General features: G+C 53.0%; 1 protein-coding gene across 3 annotated transcripts in view; it reads left to right on the top strand.

Moving 5' to 3' along the window:
• LOC102383897 (transmembrane protein 150A-like) overlaps positions 1-21,960 on the top strand; it is a 29,837-nt gene extending 7,877 nt beyond the window's left edge. Inside the window, exons 3-7 of one of the 3 annotated variants that reach the window (XM_025209845.1) lie at positions 7,220-7,291; positions 10,167-10,234; positions 10,755-10,882; positions 14,217-14,421; positions 19,307-21,960. In XM_025209845.1, the coding sequence (XP_025065630.1) occupies positions 7,220-7,291; positions 10,167-10,234; positions 10,755-10,882; positions 14,217-14,421; positions 19,307-19,551 (718 nt within the window). In that variant the 3' untranslated portion in view covers positions 19,552-21,960. The remainder of the gene's footprint in view (positions 1-7,219; positions 7,292-10,166; positions 10,235-10,754; positions 10,883-14,216; positions 14,422-19,306) is intronic. The other 2 variants (XM_025209919.1, XM_006014797.2) reach the window with 2 other exon arrangements.
• The last annotated feature ends 108 nt before the right edge of the window (positions 21,961-22,068 follow it).

Genomic DNA, 22,068 nt, shown 5'->3' with positions numbered 1-22,068 from the left:
GTGTAGGAATTTGTATCCTGGGGACCCACTGCACTGTCATGTGGGTCTGTCCTTAGCTTGTCCCACTACTCGACCCATCTTTGACTGAGGTGTTGCTGTGTGGGCTGTTGAGCAGCCTCCCAATCCTGCACCAGAGGTACAAGCAAGAGCTGTATGTGCTGGAGTTAACAGGTTGGCCAGGGGCCTGACGACGCTGCCACAGTTGTTTATAACTGGAGGCAAATAAGCAATTCCCTCACACAGATGGGAGCAACCACCTCTGGGGCTGTTTGCTGGGCCCCTTCAAGCAGTCAGGGAGGTACTAGGAGCTCAAGGGGTTTGAGAGGAGTGGGGGAAAGGACTCAACAGGGAGGTAGTGCCCTTCTCCCTCCTTTCCCTTGGGGCTGGGCTCTGTCCTGGGCACTGCAGCTTGCAGTCACACTGCTGCACGCTACTTGGGGCACGCAGCTCCTGTGTTTGGGCCTAGTTTAAGGGGAAACAGGCCTTGGTCTATCCAAGTTTGGACCTCCCTGGAAACCCATAGGATCTCCCTGGCTTGCCACTCAGCCCTACCACTGTGCGAGCTCTTGTGTCTCACCAGACCTGCTGTTTCCATCCCATGGCATCAGTCTCTCCCCATACAGATGGTTTCATCTTGTACTTTCCCCCTGCCTGGTGGATGCTGGGTTTCCCCTTCCCATCTCTGCCTATATTTCTAAGGAGGCAGCCTGACCTGGAGGCCTGTGCAGAAGGTTGTGAGGGGGGAAGGATTGTGAATACTATTCCCTACTCTGTTGCTAGCTCCCTGTGTGATCCTGGGCACATTGCCTTGCCTCCCTGTCCCTCAGCCACCTGCCCATGAGCAGGGGCTAATAGTGGCATCTTGTCTGTAGGGATGCTGTGAGGATGAGCTAATGTCTGTAGAGTATGCTGAACACAGGGCTACAGACATGGGGAATGTGGCTAGAGGTGCAACTCCCTGAAGCACTTGTTGGTCACCACTGGGCATTTTGAATGTGGTCAGCAGACAGGCTCCTGGGGAGGACAGGTGCTATGTTTCTTTAGCCCCTTTCACCCTGGATGATCGCTGAATTCTTTGACAAACTCTCATTTGCAGTGATCTCTCCTCTGTAGCTATGTCAGGGGGTCAAAACACTAGCCTCTGGATGCCACCTCCTGACACGTTCTTCTACAAACCTCCCTCTGTCAGTGACCAGCTATTGCTTCCAACACCCATAGCTATTGCCTCTGAGGTGATAGGGGCAAGGGGTAATGTGGCAGCAGAAGTCTGCCGAGGGGTATAGTTAAGTGTCGCAGGCAGTGGCATGTGACATGCATAGCTGTGGTTGTAATGGGGAAAGACTGTCTTGACAAGAGGCAGCCTTTTCTCTTTTCTCTGTGTGCGAGGAGGGAGGGCAATTGGAACTGCTTTCCACAAATTTACGCATTAACCTGAGCAAGGACAGCTCATCTACAGCCATCTCTGGGGTGGAACATCATGGCTGTTCACCAGGCACAGCAGTCTAGGGTGGGAAATAAGGGCAAAATGTAAGGACTCCAGCTGCAGTCTGGCTGGGTTGTAAATGCCCTGACTCATGAGGAAAGCACTGTGGGTTTGTTGCCAGGGGGCAGTGCTTTTCCCTGCCACACAGCATCTCCTGGGCACAGGCATGGCTGGGAGAGGGGCTGGGAGAGTGGGCCACACCTTGGCTAGCCGGTATCCCTGTGCCCTGGGGGAACTCTTGCTCAGCTGTAGGGTTGGTCAGTGAGGTCTGGCAGCAGGCAGGGCAGATGCCTGTCTCGGGTCCTGTTGTGAGGGCCTCATGCTGGTGCCTGGCTTGGAGGGTTGTATGTGGTTGGTTAGAGCAACAGTGGCAAAGGAAGGTATTGCTGCCCCCCTAGTGTGGGGCTCCCCAGCTCCATTCCTGAGGGCCCCAGAGTCTTGAATGGGGGATAGCTGGGCCCTCTCGGGACAGCCAGTGTTCAGCCTTGATGCTGTGGGACCTCTCTGGTCTGATGCCTAGGCATCAGGATGGTGGACTTGCAAGGCCATCCAGACCAGAAGCCAAAACAAGGTGGGTCTACGCCTGCTTCTGCCATTCCTGGGGGACTCATCAACAAAGCCAGCCAGTGGCAGCAGCAACCAGGGCTGTCTGGTTCCTCCCCACCCTGGCCCCTCAGCGTAGCACGGCCAGCCCTGGAAAGGCTGGGCAGCATTGTCCTTCACTGCTCTGGGACCGGCAGCTCCAGTGTGTGAATGACAGTGCCAGAAAGGAGCAAAGACCCAGTCAGGTCCTCACCTCAGGGCACTGTGGCTAACAGTCCACAGAGTAACCGTGTCCTGCCTGCCCGGGGCACTCAGCTGCTCACACCCCTAGGGGTAGCCATTCCCCAGCTGAGGGTGCCTGTTCCCCTGCAGCACTTGCAGCTTTGGTCTGGTTACACCAGCAGAGTGCCACTTCCCTGTGTTCCCTCCTTTCCTCCCCTTCCTCTGCCCTGCAGTTCCAGTAAACTGAGCTGCGCTTCCTCCTCCTGCAAGTCTGGAGCTGTGGTTGCGCTGCCTGGCCCCACCCTGTTCTCTCACCTCTTGATGCTGTGTGTTTGGAAGCAGGAAGCTGCTTGTTCCTGGCACCCCCCGTGTCCCTCCTCTTGCGGGGGTGGCAGGGAAGGGGGGGTGCTTCCTGTGATCCTCTCCAGTCAGCAAACCTGGGCTGCAGAGGAACTCTGTGCTGGCCCCAGGGATCCTCTCTCCCTGCCCTCTCCCTGCTCACAGGCCTGCCTGCTGCCTTCTTGCTGCCTACCCAAGAGCTTGCTGTGTTTGGGGAAGCAGCTGATCACACTCTGTGGCCTACAGCAGGGGGTGACAGCTAGGACAAGAGCAGTACCATATGGCTGGGCCTACAGTGGAAGCCACAGCCCAGGCACTGACATTGAGTACCTGCATGGTGGGGCTGGGCACCCAAGCAGCTGTGATAGAGCAGAGGGAGTGCGGCGTGAGGCAGTGGGGGCGCATGGGGTGCTTCAGGGGGGTTGTTTCACAGGAGAGAGGCTGGGAGCTCCCAGGGGACAGTAGTAGTATCCTGTAGTGGACAGGATAGAGTTACCATGTAGAGCTGGGAGGCTGTTGGGAGCTGGCAGGGAAGCTCATCACTTCTCAGTTGATTCAGGAAGACTGTCCTTCAGTCAGTTGCTTTCTTGGGTAGCTCAGGCCTGGCTAAGTGGGGAGGGACCATCTCGGCACTAGACATCTCTGAGAGTCCAGTTGCTGGAGGTCTCTGCTGTATCCCAAGAATCTGGGTCTGGCTGGGGGCATTCCCTGTGTTGCCCTCTCCCCATCTGTGCTGGCTGGGTGTTAAGTTCCCTGACACAGCATTGAGGTTCATAGATTCATAGATGCGAGGGTCGGAAGGGACCTCAACAGATCAATGAGTCCAACCCCCTGCCTAGGCAGAAAAGAGCGCTGGAGTCAGATGACCCCAGTCAGATGCCAATCCATCCTTCTCTTAAAGACCCCCAAGGTAAGGGAGAGCACCGCCTCCCTTGGAAGTCCATTCCAAATTTTGGCCACCCTTACTGTGAAGAAGTTTTTCCTGATATCTAGCCTAAATCTGCTGTCTGTCAGTTTGTGACCATTGTTCCTTGTTACCCCAAGAGGCACCCTGGCGAACAGAGCATCTCCAATCCCTTGCTGCTCCCCCCTAATGAATTTGTAGGTGGCCACAAGATCACCTCTCAGCCTTCTCTTGCGGAGGCTGAAGAGGTTCAGGTCCCTCAGTCTCTCCTCATAGGGCTTGCCCTGACCATACGAGTGGCCCTCCTCTGGACCCTCTTGAGTTTATCAACATCATTCCTGAATTACGGCGCCCAAAACTGGACACAGTACTCCAACTGCGGTCTGACCAATGCCGCATAGAGGGGAAGTATCACCTCCTTGATTCTATTTGTCATTAGGGCTATGCGAGGCTTCGGACCGTGCTTCGGATCTGGAGAAGCTTCGGACACTTCGGCATCTGAAACAGCATGTCAGGATTGAAGCACTGGCTTTGTTAGGCTTTCCAAAGCAGTTTGGAGTTTCCGAAGCACTTTGGAAAAGCTTCGGAGCCGCTTCGGAGATCTGGCCACAGGGTATAATGGGGAATCAATGAAATATCTATAACTTTGTTGTTTTTTGTCTGATTTGGATGAAACTTGCAGGGGGTACCTACTGCTGAGAGCATGAAGCCTGCCAAGTTTCAAGAAGATCGGTGCAGGGGTTTGGTGAGAACTGCACCCCAAATTCTTGAAAGAAAACTCGTGTCACGTCTATGTGTTACAACACAGGGGGGTGAAACTGCAGGAGTGGTAGCCCCTGGTGAGGCAACAAAGGCTGCCAAGTTTTCAAGGCTTTGTGGCCACAGCAGGAGCCACCATCCCTGCAGCTTTCGTCCTGCTGCGCCTTAACACAAACAGTCTCACACATGGCACGAGTTTTGCTTGTCCGCAGCTTGAGGTGCAGTTTCCCCCCAACCCCTTCGCTTATCTCCTTGAAACTTGGCAGGCCTTGTGGCCTCAGCAGGGGCCACCATCCCTGCAGTTTTCAGCCCGCTGCACCTTAACACACACACGGTATCTATGTCGCGAGTTTTGCCTGCCAGCAGCTTGAGATGCAGTTCCCCCCAAACTCCTGCACCGATCTTCCTGAAACTTGGCAGGCTTTGTGGCCTCACCAGGGGCTATCACCCTGCAGTTTTCACCCCACTGTGGTGTAACACATAGATGTGACAGGAGTTTTGCTTTCAAGAATTTGGGGTGCAGTTCCTCCCAAACCCCTGCACCTATCTTCTTGAAACTTGGCAGGCTTTGTGGCCTCAGCATAGGCTACTACCCCTGCAAGTTTCATTCAAATCAGACAAAAAACAACAAAGTTATAGCTATTTCATCGATTCCCCATTATATCCTATGGCTGGATCTCCGAGGCGGTTCTGAAGCTTCGGAGCCGCTTTGGCCGGATCAAAGTGGGAACCTGGTCCGGAGCTCCAGATCGGATCCCTGGCATCCGACGCGGCTGGATCGAATAGCTGCCTACTCGCACAGGCCTTTTTGTCATGTGTCTGCTGATGCATGATAAAGTGCAGTTAGCTTTGCTGATGATTTTGTCACGCTGATGACTCATGTTCATCTTGGAGTCCGCTATGACTCCGAGATCCCTTTCCGCTTCTGTGCTGCTGAGAGGGTCACTTCCTAGCCAGTAGGTGTGCTGGATATTTTTGTGCCCTAGGTGCAGCACTCTGCACTTGTCCTTGTCCTTGTTGTACTGCATCCTATTGTGTACTGCCCACTTTTCTAACCTATCCAGGTCTGCCTGCAATCGTTCCCTACCCTCTGGAGTGTGCCCTTCATCCCACAATTTAGTATCGTCCACAAACTTGGACAGAGTACACTTCACACCCACATCCAAGTCACTGATGAAGATATTGAAGAGTACAGGTCCAAGGACTGAACCCTGCGGGACCCCACGACCCACATCCTTCCAGGTCAATACTGACCTGTCTGTTACCTCTGGGTGCGACCGCTAAGCCAATTTGCCACTCACTGGACCGTGTAAACATCTATATCACAGACTCTTAATTTATTTATGAGAATGGGGTGAGATACCATATCAAAGGCCTTGCTAAAATCCAGGAAAACGACATCCACCTCTATTCCTGCATCTAAGCATTTTGTGACCCTGTCATAAAACGAAACCAGATTGGTCAGCCATGATCTACCTGCTATGAATCCATGCTGGTTTCCCTGCTGCATTATTTTTTCCATTGGACTCCCACAGATATGATTCTTCATAATCTTTTTCAAAAACCTTTCCAAGGATGGAGAAGAGACTGACTGGCCTGTAATTACTCAGATCCTCCTTCCTCCCTTTCTTGAAAATAGGGAACACACTGGCTCTTTTCCAGTCCTCTGTGACCTGACCCAAGCACCACGAGCGCTCAAACAGCTGTGCTAGTGGTTCTGCTTTGAGGTGTGGGTTTCCTTCTTCATGGGAAGGCACATAGGTGTCTTAGCAAGCAGTCTGGCAGTGGGATGAGATGTGGGCACCAGCTGCCCCAGCACTGCTCCTCTGGGTACCCACAAATTGAGCCCTGTGGAGACAGGACCCTGGCAGCCGGTTAGTGGGGTGACTTGAGCAGGTCCCTCTGCTATGGCTTTCTGGAGCCAAGCATCCAAATTCTGCCGATTTCCCAGCTTCCTCATCGCCCCTGTGTGCTGTGAGCCATAGACTCCCATCTAGACCCTGCAGTGGGGGGCACTGAGGCCTGACTAGTTTCATAGGACTCAGTGGCTGTCAGGAGAAAAGTGAAGCCTGGAAGAGGACCTGATCATCATGCCTGCAGCGCTGGGCTTTTCCTTCATCCTCCCTCCATCTTCATGGTTCTTTTGGGACCATGCAGTGAAATGGGTGTCCTAGCTCATAACTATGTGGCAAGCCTGTATGAGGTGCATGCTTCTTACTGACTCTGCTCAGGGTAACAACATTTAAAGACCATGTTGGAAATGCTCCTTCAAGGTGGGGAGAAAGTCCTCTAAAGGCTGCTTGGCTATTGGTAGCTTGCAGCTGTTGGCTTGCTCTGATTAAATGATTAGGCAGCACCTGTCAGAAGTTCAGCCTGCTCCCTGATTCTGGATGCTGCAGGTGTCTGCCTAGAGCAGCCCAAATGGTCATTGCTAGAGGTGTGTGATGACACAGGGTTGGGCAGGTTTTCCATGCAGTGGCACTTGAATAGAACCGTCAATTCTGGATTGGCCTCGTCAGCTGCCTTTGGACCCACACATGAGGCAGTCATGGAAGGCAGTCATGCTTGTCTGTGGGGATTGGCCAACGATGATGACTAGGGACATGTATTAAGAACTGGCAAACTGGGCTGGGTGAGAGAAGACCTGACGTGAACCCTAACCCAAGGCTTAAACCGCCCAGAAGCTTTGACCAAGGTACAGGGCAAGTCTCTAGCAGCGGGGAAAGTGACTTGACTATTTGAAAACATGCTTGGTGAAGCATAATTCCTTCTAGGAGCAGAGGTGTCAAACTGCCACGAGTGGACCATGGCTCTTCCTGGAGCATTGCTGGTACAAGCCTCATCAGAACGCTGGGATCGGCAGGGCATCTGAGCCCTGGGGCACCTGGGCATCCAAGAGTTTCTCATTCCTTGTTTTGGGTCAGCATGTCCTGGCCACAGATCTGACTTGCTTGTTTTTATTTCCCCAGGATTTATAACCAGTCCTGTGGTCCGGATGGACCTGTCTCATGCTGCACTCTGGATCACATTCCCCTCGTCAGGTAAGAGCTAATGCTCCCCAGTGCCAAGTGAAGGGGTCCTGGGGGCACGCACCCATGTCCTGTTCCTGGGACTGTGAGTAGTTGCATTCACAGGGCTCAAACTCTGCCCAGCTACCTTGCTGCTGCCTTTCCCTCTGGCTTGAGGGACCTCATTCTGGGCTGCAAGTGCCAGGTGCTGGTTACACTCAAGCTTAAAGCCCTTCTCCCTCCAGCAAGTTGAAAGGGAGTGAGAGGCATGAGTCAGCGGGAGGAGAGGAAAGGTTTCCTGGGTGTTTCTATAATTCCACACCTCTGCTGAGGATCCCCCTGCAGCTGATCTCACTGCCTGGGGAGACCACTGTGGCCGATCCCACGACAGCTGATCGTTAGGGCCAATCACTGCAGCCACTTCCAGGATCAATTGGTACTTCCTCCTGTCCCTGCCCATCGCCTAAGCAGTGAGCGTGGCTGGTCAGGGGGTGCACTGGGGCTCTCAGGGGGTGCATGTGCACTCCCTATGCATTGCCACTGCTCTGGGGACAGTAAGCCTGTTCCTGCCAGCGTAGCAGAGACTGGAATGAACTGTCCTGGCTGGCACAGGCTGGGCTGCATGTGTCCCAGTGCCGGCATGACATGGGAATTTGGAATTGGATACACTTTGGAACAGAGCCTTGGAGAGTATTTTGAAGGGGGACCTGTTGTTCTAAGGCAAGAGGGACCATGCTATGACTCTGTCTGGTTTTGCAGTGGTGGGGTGATCCTGTATTGCAGGGGTGTGTGGCTAGGAGGATGGTTGGGTGTCAGGGCTGGGGCATCTGCTGGGCAGGTTCACCTGCTACAGGGTCAGTACAACATTTGGCAGAGGGCCACATTTCTGAGAAGGGGGTATGGGGAGGATTATCTCTGTCCAAGACCTGGGCTGAGCGTGAGGCTGTGGGGATGCAGCTCTGCAGAGCTGGAGGGTCTAGGTTGGGACTGTGATGGATCTCCCTGCCACGGTTTCCCCAGGCCCATGGCACAGAGCAGCCCCATTCTGGATTGGGAGCAGGTGTTTCGTTCAGCTGAGGACATGTACATTGAGCCCTCTGCTGTGTTGGTTGGGCGGGGGGGTGGTAGGGAGGTCTATAACACCCATCCTTCCTGCACTGTGACAGGATATTGCAGGGAACCATGCACTCCCAGATGGCTGGCATTGGCATCTCTGGGGATAGGGCAGCAGGCTGGATGGCTGAGGAAATGCAGAGGATTGGAGCCTAGTGGGAAGCCAGGATATAGAACAGGGTCAGCAAAGGAAGGGATGAGGGGAGTGTTAGAGAAAGCAATCTTAGATTTAGGTGCAGGGGTGGCAGGGGAGAGGAATGTGAGAGTCCTGGGGGCTGGAGGCAGCAGGGAGCAGGTGCACCACTGCTGTTTTGCTGGGTGAGGAGAAATGAAGAGCTGGGAGGGGGTTCTCTGCTCCATCAGCATCTGAAAGATAAAAGTCTCTGCAAGCTGGAGCCCTCTGGAAGGGGAGGCAGCACTCCCAGCCAGGGCTGCAGAGTGTCCCTGAGTGCATGTGCATCTTTGGCTGGTTAGTGCGCACACTGAGCAGGTCTGTGTGGGGATGCAGTGTATAAGTGCATGTGCATGCATTCAGGCTCAGGCTGAGGAGAGGCTGGGTAAGGAGTTCAGGAGGTGAATGGTTTGGCAGAAGTTAGCACCTGGCAGGTGGCATGTACTCCATGAGAGCTGCTCTCTGTCTAAGGCAGGGTCTCTGGAAGGTGCGTCTAGTGAGGTGGGTCATAGCAAGGGGAGTTGGGCGTGTGAGCAGCTGGAACTTTGTGCTTGTGGTGGGGAGGAGGCACCCACAGTTTCTGCAGCAGCATGGGGAGGTGTTGGGGGCTGGTGGGGTGTGTGGAGCATGGGCTCTGGCTGCTAGGTTCCTGCTGGCAGCAGGGGAAAGGTTTGAGTGTCCACTTCAGCTCTGCTAGAAGCCAGAGACAGTCCCCAGCCCCACACATCCCAGCATGGCCCTGGGCCACTACTAAGCTCAGCTGCTGCTGAGGAAGCCATTATGCTAACCTCTTCACCTATATGCTCTGCAAAGGAGTCTGAGCTGGAGCAAGCAGGGTGGCCTGGTGCTGGGGTGAGGGACAAGCTATTGTTTCAGCACCCGTGGGGGCAGCAGGTATAAAGGGGTGTGCAGAGAAGTGCCTGTCTGCCTGTGTCAGCCTGAATCCAAGTGCCATGCTCCTCCAGGGCAGAGTGGCAACATGGTGTCTGCACTCCTCTCTCCTCCTGAACTCATGAGTGTTGGTGAACAGAAGAGAAGGGGGTGAGTAGAGCAGCTAGGGGCCTAGTGCAGTGTCCCTGCCTCACACCATGGGGTAATTGGAGGCAGTGAGGAAGGGCAGCACAGGTAGCTGTTGCTCTTGGCCTTAGTCTCCTTTCCCATCTGGTTTAGAAACTACTGGCTGGAGGGGGTGCAGACCAGGCCAGAACACTACCTCTTTGAAGGGGGTGGTGTAGTTTGTAGTAAGAGGTCTCTGCCAAGGCTCACTCTACAAACATGGCATGTCGGGGCCTGGCTCTAGCTTGGAGTCCAAACCAAGTGCATGTGCTGTCCTGCTCCAGCTTCCATATGTCCTGAGTGACCCAGTCCAATGTGACCTGGTGGAGCCTGCAGCTGGGTGACAGTGCATGTGATCTTGGATCTAGCCTGCAGGTGTGCCCCTGGGCAGCGAGGCCAGGGTTGGAAGGACAGCACCTCCAGTAGCAGCAATGGCTCCAGCAGGCCTGATGCCCATCATCCCTGTGTGCTGTGGGTGGCTGTGCACCTTGTTGCCATGCTGCTACATGTTATGAGTTTCAAAGGTCGGGTGCCAAGCATTTTACAGCCCCTGTCTTCTCTCTGCAGTAAGTGTGGAACTCTTCCCCCTGAAAGCTGCTTCTTCAGCCTCATCTGCAGCCTGGGCTCATTCATGGGTAAGTCTAATTTTGGGAATGCAGACAGAGTCATTTGGATGGCTCCAGCAGGGCTACCTTTCCAGTGTGCTGGGCTACACACATGCCCTAGCCAAGCTTACTGCTGATAGGGGGGCAAGGACAGGGCATCCATTGACCCAGCAGCTGCTTGCTGTGCTCTTGCTTGAGGCAGGCCTTGCGTGCAGGACTCAGAAGAGCTAACCCAGACATGCATGCTGCAACACCAAAGCCAAGGGCCAAGGAGAACCAGGAGTGCTGTAGTCATTTGGGCCTAAGACTTCAGCCTGGGGCATCGTAGCAAGATCCAGAAGACCAAATGCAGGACTCTGCCTGAGGGAGTGGGTGGGTGGGCAAAAGCCAGGCTCCTGCTCCTCTGCGTGAATGAAGAGGACCTAGCTGCTCTGCCCAGATGCTCTTGCCCCTTTGGCTGGCTCTGGCAGGGCACTGGAGGGTCTCACTTTTGAAAGCAAGAGGCTTGTGCTGGTGATACAGCATTCAATGGTTCTTGTTTCCCTTGTAGTGATACTCGTTGGCCTGCTGAGATATGCGCATGTCATCGAGTGCTGTGGGCCATCCCTCGTCAACACCCTGGGCCTGGCAGCAGGCTGGATCTGTGCTGCTGGCCTCACCATGGTTGGCAACTTCCAGGTAAGACTTCTTCTCTGGGAATAGGCACTGAAGAGGCTTGACAGCTTGGGAGAAGGCTTTGGAAATAGAAGAAGGATTTAGTTGTTCCACAGTTGGGTGATGCAGGCTTCCTCGTAGACCTTAGTAGATCCATGTGCTGTACAAGCAGGCTGGACATGATCAGTCAGTTGAAGGCATTGCCAAGAGAGAGCCCAGATTCCCTCCCTTGCGTTATACCAGTGACCCCAAGAACAGTGAGGCTGAAGAACCCATGCAGGTTTCACTCACTTCCCAACTCTGCTCGGCGTGTTTGGGTTGGATGGTGAAAGCACTCCTGTTAACTTCACTCCCTGATGTAGGGCACTAGCCTGCTTCCAGTTGGCAGGGTTCCCAGCACCAAGGGGGAGGTGGGTGCTTTTTTTTAACCTCCCATTTTCATGTATTACTCCAAGCAAGTATTTCTATTCCCCTGGGCTCTGAAATTCGCCTTTGTGTTTGCACACTCTTAATTCTGGGCCCAGACTCAGCTGCCAGTCTTAGTTCATCCCTTATCTTGTAAAACAAATACCTGGGCAATAACATTAGCTAGACATCTGTCATCTTGTCACCAAGCCCCCCCTGCCTCCTCAGGGGCTGTAAGAAAATCTGTCCCAGGTATGCACAATTGTTTGAGTTACCTGGCTCTTCAGGGCTTTAAAAGCTCAGTCTGCAAGTTTTGCTGAGGTGGTGGCTTTGCATTTACTCTGGGCAGAGATAGCGAGGGCTGTGTGAGGCTGAGGTAGGGAGCAAACTCGCTCTGAAGCTTGCAAAGTTGCCACCCTCTGAGAAGTACTGAGGGCTGCTACTGCTCCCCTGTGGAGCTCCTTTCCTCTCAGCTGGGACTGGGCACAGGGACTTCACAAACCAACTGCTTTGAGCCACAGATGTTAGCAAGTCACAGTCCAAGGTCAGGTCACTGATGCAATGTTTGGGACGGCTGAGCCCTGGGATCTGGGTTTTTTTCCACTGTGTACTTTCATCGGTCATGCTGGGTAGATAAGGAGGTATCCTGGATAAGTGAATCCTGTCACCAGGTGCCTGCCAGCTCTCTGCTCATCTCATATCTGCTTCCCACGCCATGCTTGTCACAGTCCATTGACTTGGACAGAGCAGCGTTGTAGGGAAGAGGCAAACAGCTCTCTGGAGTTCACAGCTAGTGGGAAGTGAGAGGTGTTGGCAAGGCAAGGGAAGAGTCTTCCAGATGGTGTGAGCTGTGGAGGAGCAGGCTCTTGAGCAGGCCAGAGGGGCTGAGTGGTCAGGGTAAGGGGAGTCCACCTGAGGCTGGCTAAGGAGGGCAGCTCTGAACAGGAGATGTTGGAACTGGGGGGCCAGTGGAAAGGATTTGGAGCTGGAGCAGCATGACTGTTCCCCCTGCACATGCTGGCACGTGGGGAGATGACTTATGGGTGCAGGGGGGCAGAAGAAGGCAGCTCCGGCTAAAGGGCATTTTGCAGTGCAGGAAAATCTCTTGGCAAGGCCGACTTACTGCCTGCAGGCCCCAATCCCCCAGTGGGTGGAGTCAGTGAGAGCTGGAGCCCAGGGGCCCGGCACTTTTCCCACAGTGCTCCTGTGGATCTGCTGGGGCAGGACCACTTCCCCTTGGCACAGCACCCCCCATGTGAAGCTCCTGGGGGTTCCCACTACCCCTCCTAGGGCACAGGCACAGAGAGGCTACCATGGGGTTACTCTGCATCTGCTTGCTTCTGCGACTGAGCCCTGGGTCTGGCCGACAGGTGAAAGGGTGAATTGAGAAAGCAGTGGTCCAGGTCCCAGTGTGGAGGAAGTGGTCACCAGCTCAGGGGCTCTAGTTCTGTAAGGTTAATGCACCTCCAAAGAAGAGGAATGCTTTGTGGGGATGGGTCCTGGACTAGGAGCTGGTGTTTGATTCCCAGCTCAGTCCCAGACTCCTTGTGCTACCTCAGGCAAGTCACTTAGACACTCTGCCTCAGTTTCTCCATCTGTACAGCAAGGCAGTGGTAGTGCCCTTCCTCCCTGTGAGGAACAGCAATTTGACTGAGAGGCATCCAGATACACCAAGGGAATGAGGGCCTACAAGGCAGCTTGATTCACGGGGCAGCGAGCTGGGGATCCCCCTGACCCGTTCTCTTCCCCTGGGGGTCCTCCCAGCTCTCTCTCTGCTCCTGGGAGCCCAGGGTGTGTGTGTGCAGCCCTCCAGCCCATGGAAGCAACTTGCTTCCCCTTTGCAGAGAGGTGCAGGTGAATTAGATGTCTGCTCTATCCCTGCTGCCGGCCAGGCCTGGATGTTTGCTCCTGCTGGTGCCAGGAAACGTGTCTGGGCAGACGCTGCTTTTTCGTGGTGTCTGGTTTTCTCGGCTTCCATTAAGACCACAGAATGGGGGGAGCGTTTTCCTAAACAAAGAACTATACCAGCCTTGACAATCCAGCTGATAGGCGTGCAGGACAGGCTTGCAGCAGCGGGCTGAGTGACCGGTTGCCTGCCCAGAGCATCTGGTTTCCCCTCTTTTCCTTTCACAGTAGTTTCCATCTCCTCTGCCCAGGACAGTGCTCCAGACACTGCCTTCTGAGGTCAAAGCTGTGGTGGCTTCAGCCTTGCCCTAACTTGCTTACTTAATCCAAACCGGCGGGCAGCCCGGTGTGTCTGTCGAGGTGGGGTTCAAGTAGTAGGGCTGGTTACATACAGATGCAGGGCACCCTCTGCTGGAGGGAACAGTGCCTGATTCACGGAGCATATGCCTTCCAGCTAAAGCTGAGAGATCTCACCCGGCTCTGGAGACAGGACATGTGCCTTCGTGATGGCATCTTAGCCAGGCTGGAGAGATGGTCGGGCCTGATGGATGTTCCCCTGCTCAATCCACTCAAAGTGGCAGCTGGAAGTGTAAACCAAGGTCCTGATCCCAACATCTCTGAACATGAGATCAGATCCAAGGGACTAGGGACCCCTTGGCTAGCAGGGAGAGGGTTCTCCCTCCCCCTTGCTATATCAATTCAAATTCAGGGCATATTAGACCTTAAGTTTCATGTGAGAGGGAGGGAAATTCTTGGTATGTCTGAGCCCTGAACCTGATGTACCATGTCCCATTTCCCCCCTCCTCCCTCACTCTGTTTATCTGGCTGCATTGTGGGCCTGGCATCCTGAGTCTCACAGTACAAAGAAAATTGGGCTTGTGAATGGCACAGCGGAGCCTGAGTGTACTGACAGAGGATGTGGCACCAGTTTGAGCCCCGCAGCGTAAAGCCAGAAGTGGGTGGCTGGGGGCCAGAGAGGGCAGTGTGTGGACTGTCCAAGGGGCTTCAGGTTCTGTGTGCCCTCAGCCCGATGGTTTCTCTCTCTCAGGTGGACCATGCCAAGGTGCTGCATTACATTGGCGCGGGCGTAGCCTTCCCCACCAGCATGCTCTTCCTGTTCCTGCAGTCAGTTCTGACTTACCGCATGGCCAAGACCCGGAGGCATTACTGGACCGGCCACTTGCGCAGTGTCCTCACTGCTCTGGCCTTCATCACCCTTGTCTTCAGTATCCTTTCCCAGCATCAGCACCTGGGTAAGAAGTGTGTGGGTGTCAAGTGTGTGCAAACAACCAGCTGGAGCCAAGCAAGCTGTAGGGCTGGATAACAAGACTGGTGTATGTGTGCGTGTGGGGGGGAATGTCCTTGCTCACCTGCTGAGCTGTGCAAAGCAGCCCACCTTGACCTAGCACAGCATGTACCACCCTTGTCTGCCACACAGTGACACAGAGAAGCAGCACCAGAAAGGAGGTGTGGGCAAGTGAGAAGAGGTGTTGTCAGCTGGGATTAGAAGTGGGGTGGAGACTCAAGGATGAATAGAGGTACAACAGGCCTGCCCTAGGGTGCCGGTAGATGTGCGGGGAGGCTGCTCCAACATGCTGTAATTACTGGAGCATGCTAATTAGAGCACTCCAGCAGCCTCTGCATCTCGTATATCAGCATCTCTGTGCTTCAAAATGGCAACAGGAGTGCTTTAACTAAAGCTCACTCGATGAGCTTTAGTTAAAGCACCCCCACTGCCATTTTGAAGCACAGGAATGCTGATACATGAGACCGTGTGGGTGCTTTAATTAGGTAGCAGGAGCTCCAATGAGGCTAAAGGAAGACTTGCTGGCTCTTCAGGGGCAGTCTAGATCTGTGGTCTTTGCATGTGTTTGCTGGTTGGTGGTGGACTATGGGGCCATTGAGCAGTACAATTCCATGGGTTTCTCCATCATACCCGTAAAATGCAGTTTCTGCCTTGGTGTTGTCTCATTGAGCCGCTGACAGCATTTTGCATCTGGCTTCAAGCAGGCTACACAGAGCACTTGAGCACTGTCAGTGCTCCAGTCTAGTTGGTAATGTGGCAGCATGGTCTGACACACTGCACGTAGGCTCTGGTCTTTTCCTCAGTGCAGATTCAAATCCCACTACTGTGAAGACACAACCTTCCTTTATTTCAGAGTCTAAACCCTTTGGAGCAGGGACAGCTTTGTGTTGTGCTTGTCCAGCCTCGTGCACACCACGGTCTTGGCTGTGGCTGAGGCACTGGTGCAACATAAATAAGAGGTTGCAGTGTGTTTGACCCTTGGCCCTGACCAAGTCAGCCACCTGAGAAGTCTATAGGTCACTGTATTGAAAATCTAGGGCTAAAGGAGGGAGGAGGGAAAGGCTATAAATGTCAAGTGCAAACACCAGAAGGAAACCCAACTAGGGAGCTCAATTAGAGACATGAATATAGGGAAAAGTAACACAGGCTTGGTCAGAGAGGCAGTGTGTGGGCAGCTAAATTAGCAGGCATGAGGGTTTGCAAACAAAGCAATGGAGGAGGGGGTGTTGAGACTAAGGGGAAGTTGTGTTCCCTGGAAGAAAAGCCATTAGTGTCTGGGCTGACCCAGCTGAGGCTTATTTGGACTGAGGTCATGGATAAAATGGGAAAGGAAGGTGAAGGCTCTGTGTGGCTCTAGAGCCCCTGGCAATATGAAAAGAGAGAGGAGGCCTGTGCAAGAACCACGGGGAGTCTGGCTCCTCAGAGGTGCTGACTGAGAGAAGAATGGCTGCAGGCATGGATGGATCTAGGATTTTGAAAAAGGAGGTGAAGATGGTGTGGTGCAGCATTACATATGATACAACATATTTTTCTCCAGTTAAAGAAAAACTGGAAAACTCACTAATATGCTAGGTGCCACTGATATATTATTCTTTTAAGATGAAAGCAAAAATCAAATATAACTATAGGAATGTGCATTAATTTGCTAGATTATATATAAAGTTTGAAAACACAATAATCTAGGCAAAATAGTCAAAAGGTATTGTCTTATTATTCCTGTAGTCAGCACAGTTAAATGTACACCTCTTATTCACATTTGTAAAACAACATCTAGCCTTCTTGAGCATCTTGACAGTGTATCCATCACTTCACTGTCAGTCATTTCCATAAGTGAGTTAAAGTTACCATACATGAATTAAGGTTTTTAGCTAGGACTAAAAATAATATGCAAGGCTGTGAAACAGAAGGGAGATATTTCCAGGAATGGCTAACAGACAGCAAGATTGAGGAAGAAAGCATAAATTGATTAATAGAACATCAAGACTATTTAAAAAGAAGAGAGGGTCATTAGCACCTGAGATTAGCAGGAATCGGGTATATTACAATGAGTTGACTTCCTCAGTGCTGCCTGAATAGAAATGATGCTGTCTTTCCCAGGCAGTTGGCTATAAAGTTTGAGTGGAGCAGGAATCAAAGGGGGTGCACCACTGCACCCCCCCCGCCTGTATCTGCCCTTGGATGCGGGCATGGTGGTTTCTGTTGTGATGCATTTCCATCTGGCTGATGGGATCAGAAGATTGCGCAGGCAGGACAGATAGCTGTGAAGTAGGTCTGTCTGGCCAGTGATCACATTGGGTTTGAAATGCTGAGGTTCCTTACAAAGGGCAGAATATTGAATCCCATGGATTGCAAGAACATTGGCTGGGTGCAGGGAGAAGTTTGGATACTTAGGGAGGGGCTGGGATCCAAGTTCAGTTAGTAGAATCCAGAGTGGCTAAAATGCAGGTAAAGTCAGGCTGGCAAAGCACAGAAATAGAAGGAGATGGCAGGGCATTTAGGGACATGAGAATGGGGAGGAAGGCTGTGGTCATTGTCCACACACTGTGGTGACTGGTGGTCTATAAATACCAGGAGAGAGAGGACAGCCAGTGAAAGGGGCACTTGGAAAGCAAAGAGATTTCTGTGGAGGTTACAGACCCTGGGGTGTGTGAGGTCACCAACCTATGGGGGATTGGCCCATATCCAGAAGGAGTAAAGGTGACTGACTGAGGCCCAGCAGTGTCTGTGGGGAGTTCACACATGAGCCAGAGGTCCGGATCCTCTCTTGCTCCCAGCGGTTGGTTCCCCTCTAGGACAAAGTTGTGACGCATGAAACCTTTGGATAGAACTGTGGGCTCTTCTTGGAAGAAAAAGCAATGGCAGTAACCAGTTGAGACTTGCAAACACTGTATCAAATAAATAACTGCTGGGGGTTTTTTTAAGAAAGCACGTCATGAGAAGACTTATTTGCTGCCAAGTGGAGAACTGTTGGGGATAAGCAAGGAACAGCTTCTGGGAAATCCTTTCCCTCTTATCTTTCACAGCAAGAGGGTGCAGGTCTGGGCATCCGGTCCCCCAGGATGGAACGCAGGGTGCAAAGTAGCACAGAAAAAAGGCAGCAAAGTTAACTCCTCAGAGGATCTGAAAGTAATAAATCCCTCTGCTGTCCTAACTCACCCACAGAAACTGGGAAGGGAACTAAGAATGTGCTTGGAGAGATCCGTGTGGATTCTGGAGGGCTGGGAAGTGTGTGGCAGAGCTTTGTGACTGGGAGGAACCAGGGTGTTGGCAGTCAGTGAGCTTGTTGAGCTGGCATGGTGGGTCTCTGGAAGGGCGCCATGAAAAGCCCCTTGTTAGGAGGCAGCAGGGCAGGACAAAGAAGGTTGAGCATGAGACTTATTCTGAGGACTGTGGGTTCAGGCCCTGCCCTGGGTGAGCTTTGAAATGCTTTGGGGCCCCTGGTTTGGTAGCAAGGAGCATTTGTTTAGAACTTGTCCACTGGTCACTAAACTTGCCTTAAGTCCTTCCAGGCTGTAAATGCCTGCCTTGGGAGGTGGAAGCTGGTGGGTGTGTTGCACTGTAGAACTTGTGTATGAGAGAGGAAGGGGGTAAATCAGAAGAGGAGGAGGCTGCAGGAGAACTGGTTTAGCAGCAAGATAAAGGTGAGACAGAGGTGGAGAGCAGTCAGGAGTAGAGTACTCAGACCAGAGCAGGGCCCAGCCTTAGTCTGAGGAACTGGGGCTTAGGGCTGCAAACAAATGGAAGAGGCAACCAGAGCAGGTGACCATATGTTGTACAAAGGACCCCTGACATGGAAAAGGAGTGTAGGAAGAACCCAAGGTAGGAGCTTTCCAAGGGACTGGAGGGAGCTGGGCATCCAGTTCCTCCTGAAACTCAGTGGGAAGTGGGTGCCTAGTTCCCACAGGGAACGTGCAGATCTCTACCTGGGGCCAGCCACGTGATCTTGGTGGCAAAGGGCCAGAGGATCCCTGCTGCAGATAGAGATTGCCCTGATGTGTGCGTCTCACGGGGTGGTAGGCAAGTGTGAGATTCCAAACTTGATTGTTCCTTGCATACTAGTACCTGCTTGACAATAGACTTTGTGCTGGGAGGATCAGGCCGAGATGATCATTAACACCCTTGGCTGTGCATGAGAGTCCCTCTCCGCCCCTGCCATGGGAGACTTCTGTTGGCATGCAGGAGTTCATAGGTTGATAATCAACCCACTAGGACCTTTGCTGGTAAATTCGCTCCAAAAGGCAGCTGGACGTTCCAGTTCAGCACCTCTGTAAACTGCCCTGTCAATAACTAACTTAATGAGGGGGAGGGAGTGGGGGGAGAGATGGGATGGTGCTCCTCAGAGGCTGGACCCCTACACAGGCAGTCCTTGCTGGGACTGGAGGATACTGGTGGTTGTGTTGTTCTTCATGCCCACTAGTTGCATCTGATCCAGGGCATGGTCCTGCCTCCAGGCAAGTGAACGGGGACTTCTGCCCCTGTTACTAATGGGAACAGGATTAAGATCAGCTTCCAAGTAGAGAGTGAGCTGGCTCTGCTGCTGGCTGAGTAATCCGGGGCTGGGGGATGAGGGCTGCATCCCCTGCTGCTTTGGGGCTATATATCCATCCCGGGGACTGGTTCTGGGGGTAGGGGAAGGAGTCGGGTATTTCTGGTACCCAGGTGCTGCGCTGATTTCCTGCAGAGGCTGTCAGCACATCTTACACTAACTTGGGCCTGTCCCCACGCAGTCTGTCTTCCTGGGTGCCCGGTGCAGCTGCCTGCACCCTTCCCCCTGGGCAGAGATGCTTTGCCTGGCTGTCTGAGGCCGGTTTCCTTGACTCTGGCACCCCCAGGTGGCGTGTTCTTCGTCCAGGAGAGCTTTGTGCTCCAGCATGTGGCCGCCCTCTGCGAGTGGGTGTTCATCATAGATGTCCTGGTCTTCTACGGTACCTTCACCTTTGAGTTTGGAGCCATTTCCACGGAAACCTTCCTGGTCCTCCTGAAAGCCAGTCGGGCTCCAAAAAGCTACAAAGCTGACAGCAGCACATCGAGCACGCCTCACGTCCACAGCCACTCGGAGAGCCTGGCCATGATTTGAGGGGAAACTGCTCCATGTGGTCTCAGCCTGTGAGTGCCAGGGAGCTGGCCAGGGGCTTTCAGCGAGACCAGAAATCCAGACACTGCCAGCAATTCTCTTGCCTTGAACATATCCAGAAGCCAAGTGGCCTCCCACAGTGTGTTGTGCGTGGGTGTTTGGCTGACTGGGGCCCTGACCCCAGCTTTCCCTCGCATGAGTCATGCAGACAGCATTACAAACTTACTTCCCACACTTCCATGGTATCATCACCAGCAGCTTTTTTACAGGAAAGAAGAAACATCTACTTCCCCCATACCAAAGAGATCTCCATGCAGGGGCAGGGAGGCACTGAACAGGATGAAAGGTGGTAGGATCCAATTGACTCCCCAGTCAGCTCAATATGTGAGGGGACTCAGTGTGCCTTTCCTGGATCTGTGGTGGTGAGAGGAAGACAATCGCCTTTGAGGAGGCACATGCCATTGCCCGCAGTGAAGGGGATGGCATCTGCCCTCAGAGATGGCCCATTTCTGTTCTATTAGGGGAAGGCTTCTCTGAGGACCAGAGACAGTACAAGAGGACAAGTTGGCCAGTTCCTTCTCTGCTAAGATACCAAATTCCTTTGGACCAGCCAGGCCTGTTTTTGTTTGATGTTGAGAAATCGCATCCCCTCCCTGCCTGGCTAGCCTGAGCAGTGGGGACATAATGATTGGTAAACAAAGCGTCAGATCTATCCAGATGGATTGAAGGTGGCCAGACAGTTCAACCCAAAAAGTACAGATGCCTTAATTTTTCTTCCTGCAGATGTGTGGTTTTTTTACTATCATTATTTTTAATATACAATATCAGAGCAGTCTGAGCAGACCCCAAGTGCCTATGGCAAAGGTGGAATCACTTGCTGTTTTGGTTCTTAGATGGGCTTCCACCCTATGGATCAAGCCGTGAGGGCTTATCCTGGCTGGTTGCTTTCTGAAGATTAAATGAACATCATAGAGAAAGTAGTCCTTGTAAAGCGCCCTTCAAGGGTATCAGCCATTCTGGAGCCAGGGTGGAGGCAGCACTTTAATTCTAGGCGCCCAGTTTCCAAGGGCTCTGACTTCTCAGGAACCCCCCCCCCCGAATCCTGCCATGCTTCCTGTGTGTTCTCAGCCCAAAGGAGAATCATTAGACCAAGTTTAATCTTCCATGAGGCCTTCCCTGAATTCTTGCCACAATCCTCCTCTACCTCCCTCTGCACGTATCAGAATATCCTTTTTATGTTACAATAGTGCCCAGAAGCCCTGCTGTGCTAGGTGCTGTATGTGCACACTGGAGAGTTGGCAGGGATTTGGCCAATTCTGACACTACACATGTCACATATCGAGTCCTCAGAGGAAAGGACAATTCTACCCTTCTGCATTGTTGCATGGTTGAATTTGTCAGTCATGGTTCTGCACAGTATTATGGAGGAGTGCTCTTTGCAGCTGTTAGGCAATTCAGCTTCTCTATCCACCTCCCTGGGATAAGATCAGTTATTACCCTTCCTACATAACAGGTGAGGGAAACTGAGGCATAACAAGGTATAGTATCCACCCCAACACAACGTAGGAAGGTCCTGGCAGGCCCAGACATGACTCTCAGCACGAGACCCCTGTCTTATCTTGCCTGTCACCAAATGTGCCTTTGACCCATTTTTGGAAATGGTCTGTTCAGGCATGCTGTGACTGTGGCTGTGACTAGAAATTGCACCCTGCACACACAGTGGTGCTTTTTCACCTCATTGATTTGCAGCCCAGGGCTATCTTGCTCTTCCCAGGTAGCACAGCCTAACTCAGGACAAGAATAAAGCCAGCCAGAGCTACCAAATGTCAGTGGTTGCCCTAGACTGATCCTTGCGCAGGTTTCCTGGGACACAGGAGGAGACTCCAGGTGGATCAGCCTCAGCTGTGTGAGTGAATAGAAAGGATGAAGTGTATTTCTCTCCTCCCCACCCTTGCCGGGGGCTTTTGCCTCTGTGGTTGTGTGTGTTCACTTGGCTGCGTTTCCTGATTTGTCCACTTATCACATGGATTGGTCTGCAAATGTGCCAGTGCTCACAGTGGAGAAATTATATATGTATGTAAAGAATCTATATAGAGAGAAACATACATTTGCAATAATAAAATTAAAAATCAGCCAAGCATGAGGAGCTCACTTCCTTGGGGAGGAATGCCCTAGCGCAGCAGAGGCAGGGAGCTGGGGCAGGTGCAGCAGGATATGAGACTCCAGCCTCCGGCAGTGGTTCCCAGGCTGTGTGGCTGGTACTCCAACGCCAGCTGGCTTTGTTTCCAACCCTAGCACCCACTGGAAAGCCCCAGCTTTAAGTATTGCTTAAGCCACTTAAGGGCACGAGTCCCGTTGGGAGGCCCGGGGTCCGGACAAGTCCATCCCTTGGAAATCCCACCCAGGCGATGCTGCTTCCTTAGGCGATGTCCAGGCGGGGGGGCATAGGGCCGATCCTGTCTTAGGCGGGGCTGGGCGCTCTCGGGAGCTGCCCCCAGCGGGCTCGGCGGCGGCGGCGGC

Source organism: Alligator sinensis, unplaced genomic scaffold (genome assembly GCF_000455745.1).
Source record: "Alligator sinensis unplaced genomic scaffold, ASM45574v1 scaffold264_1, whole genome shotgun sequence".
Lineage (NCBI taxonomy): Eukaryota > Metazoa > Chordata > Crocodylia > Alligatoridae > Alligator > Alligator sinensis.
The sequence above is the reverse complement of the archived record's forward strand: the minus strand, read 5'-3'. Positions and strand labels throughout refer to the sequence as shown.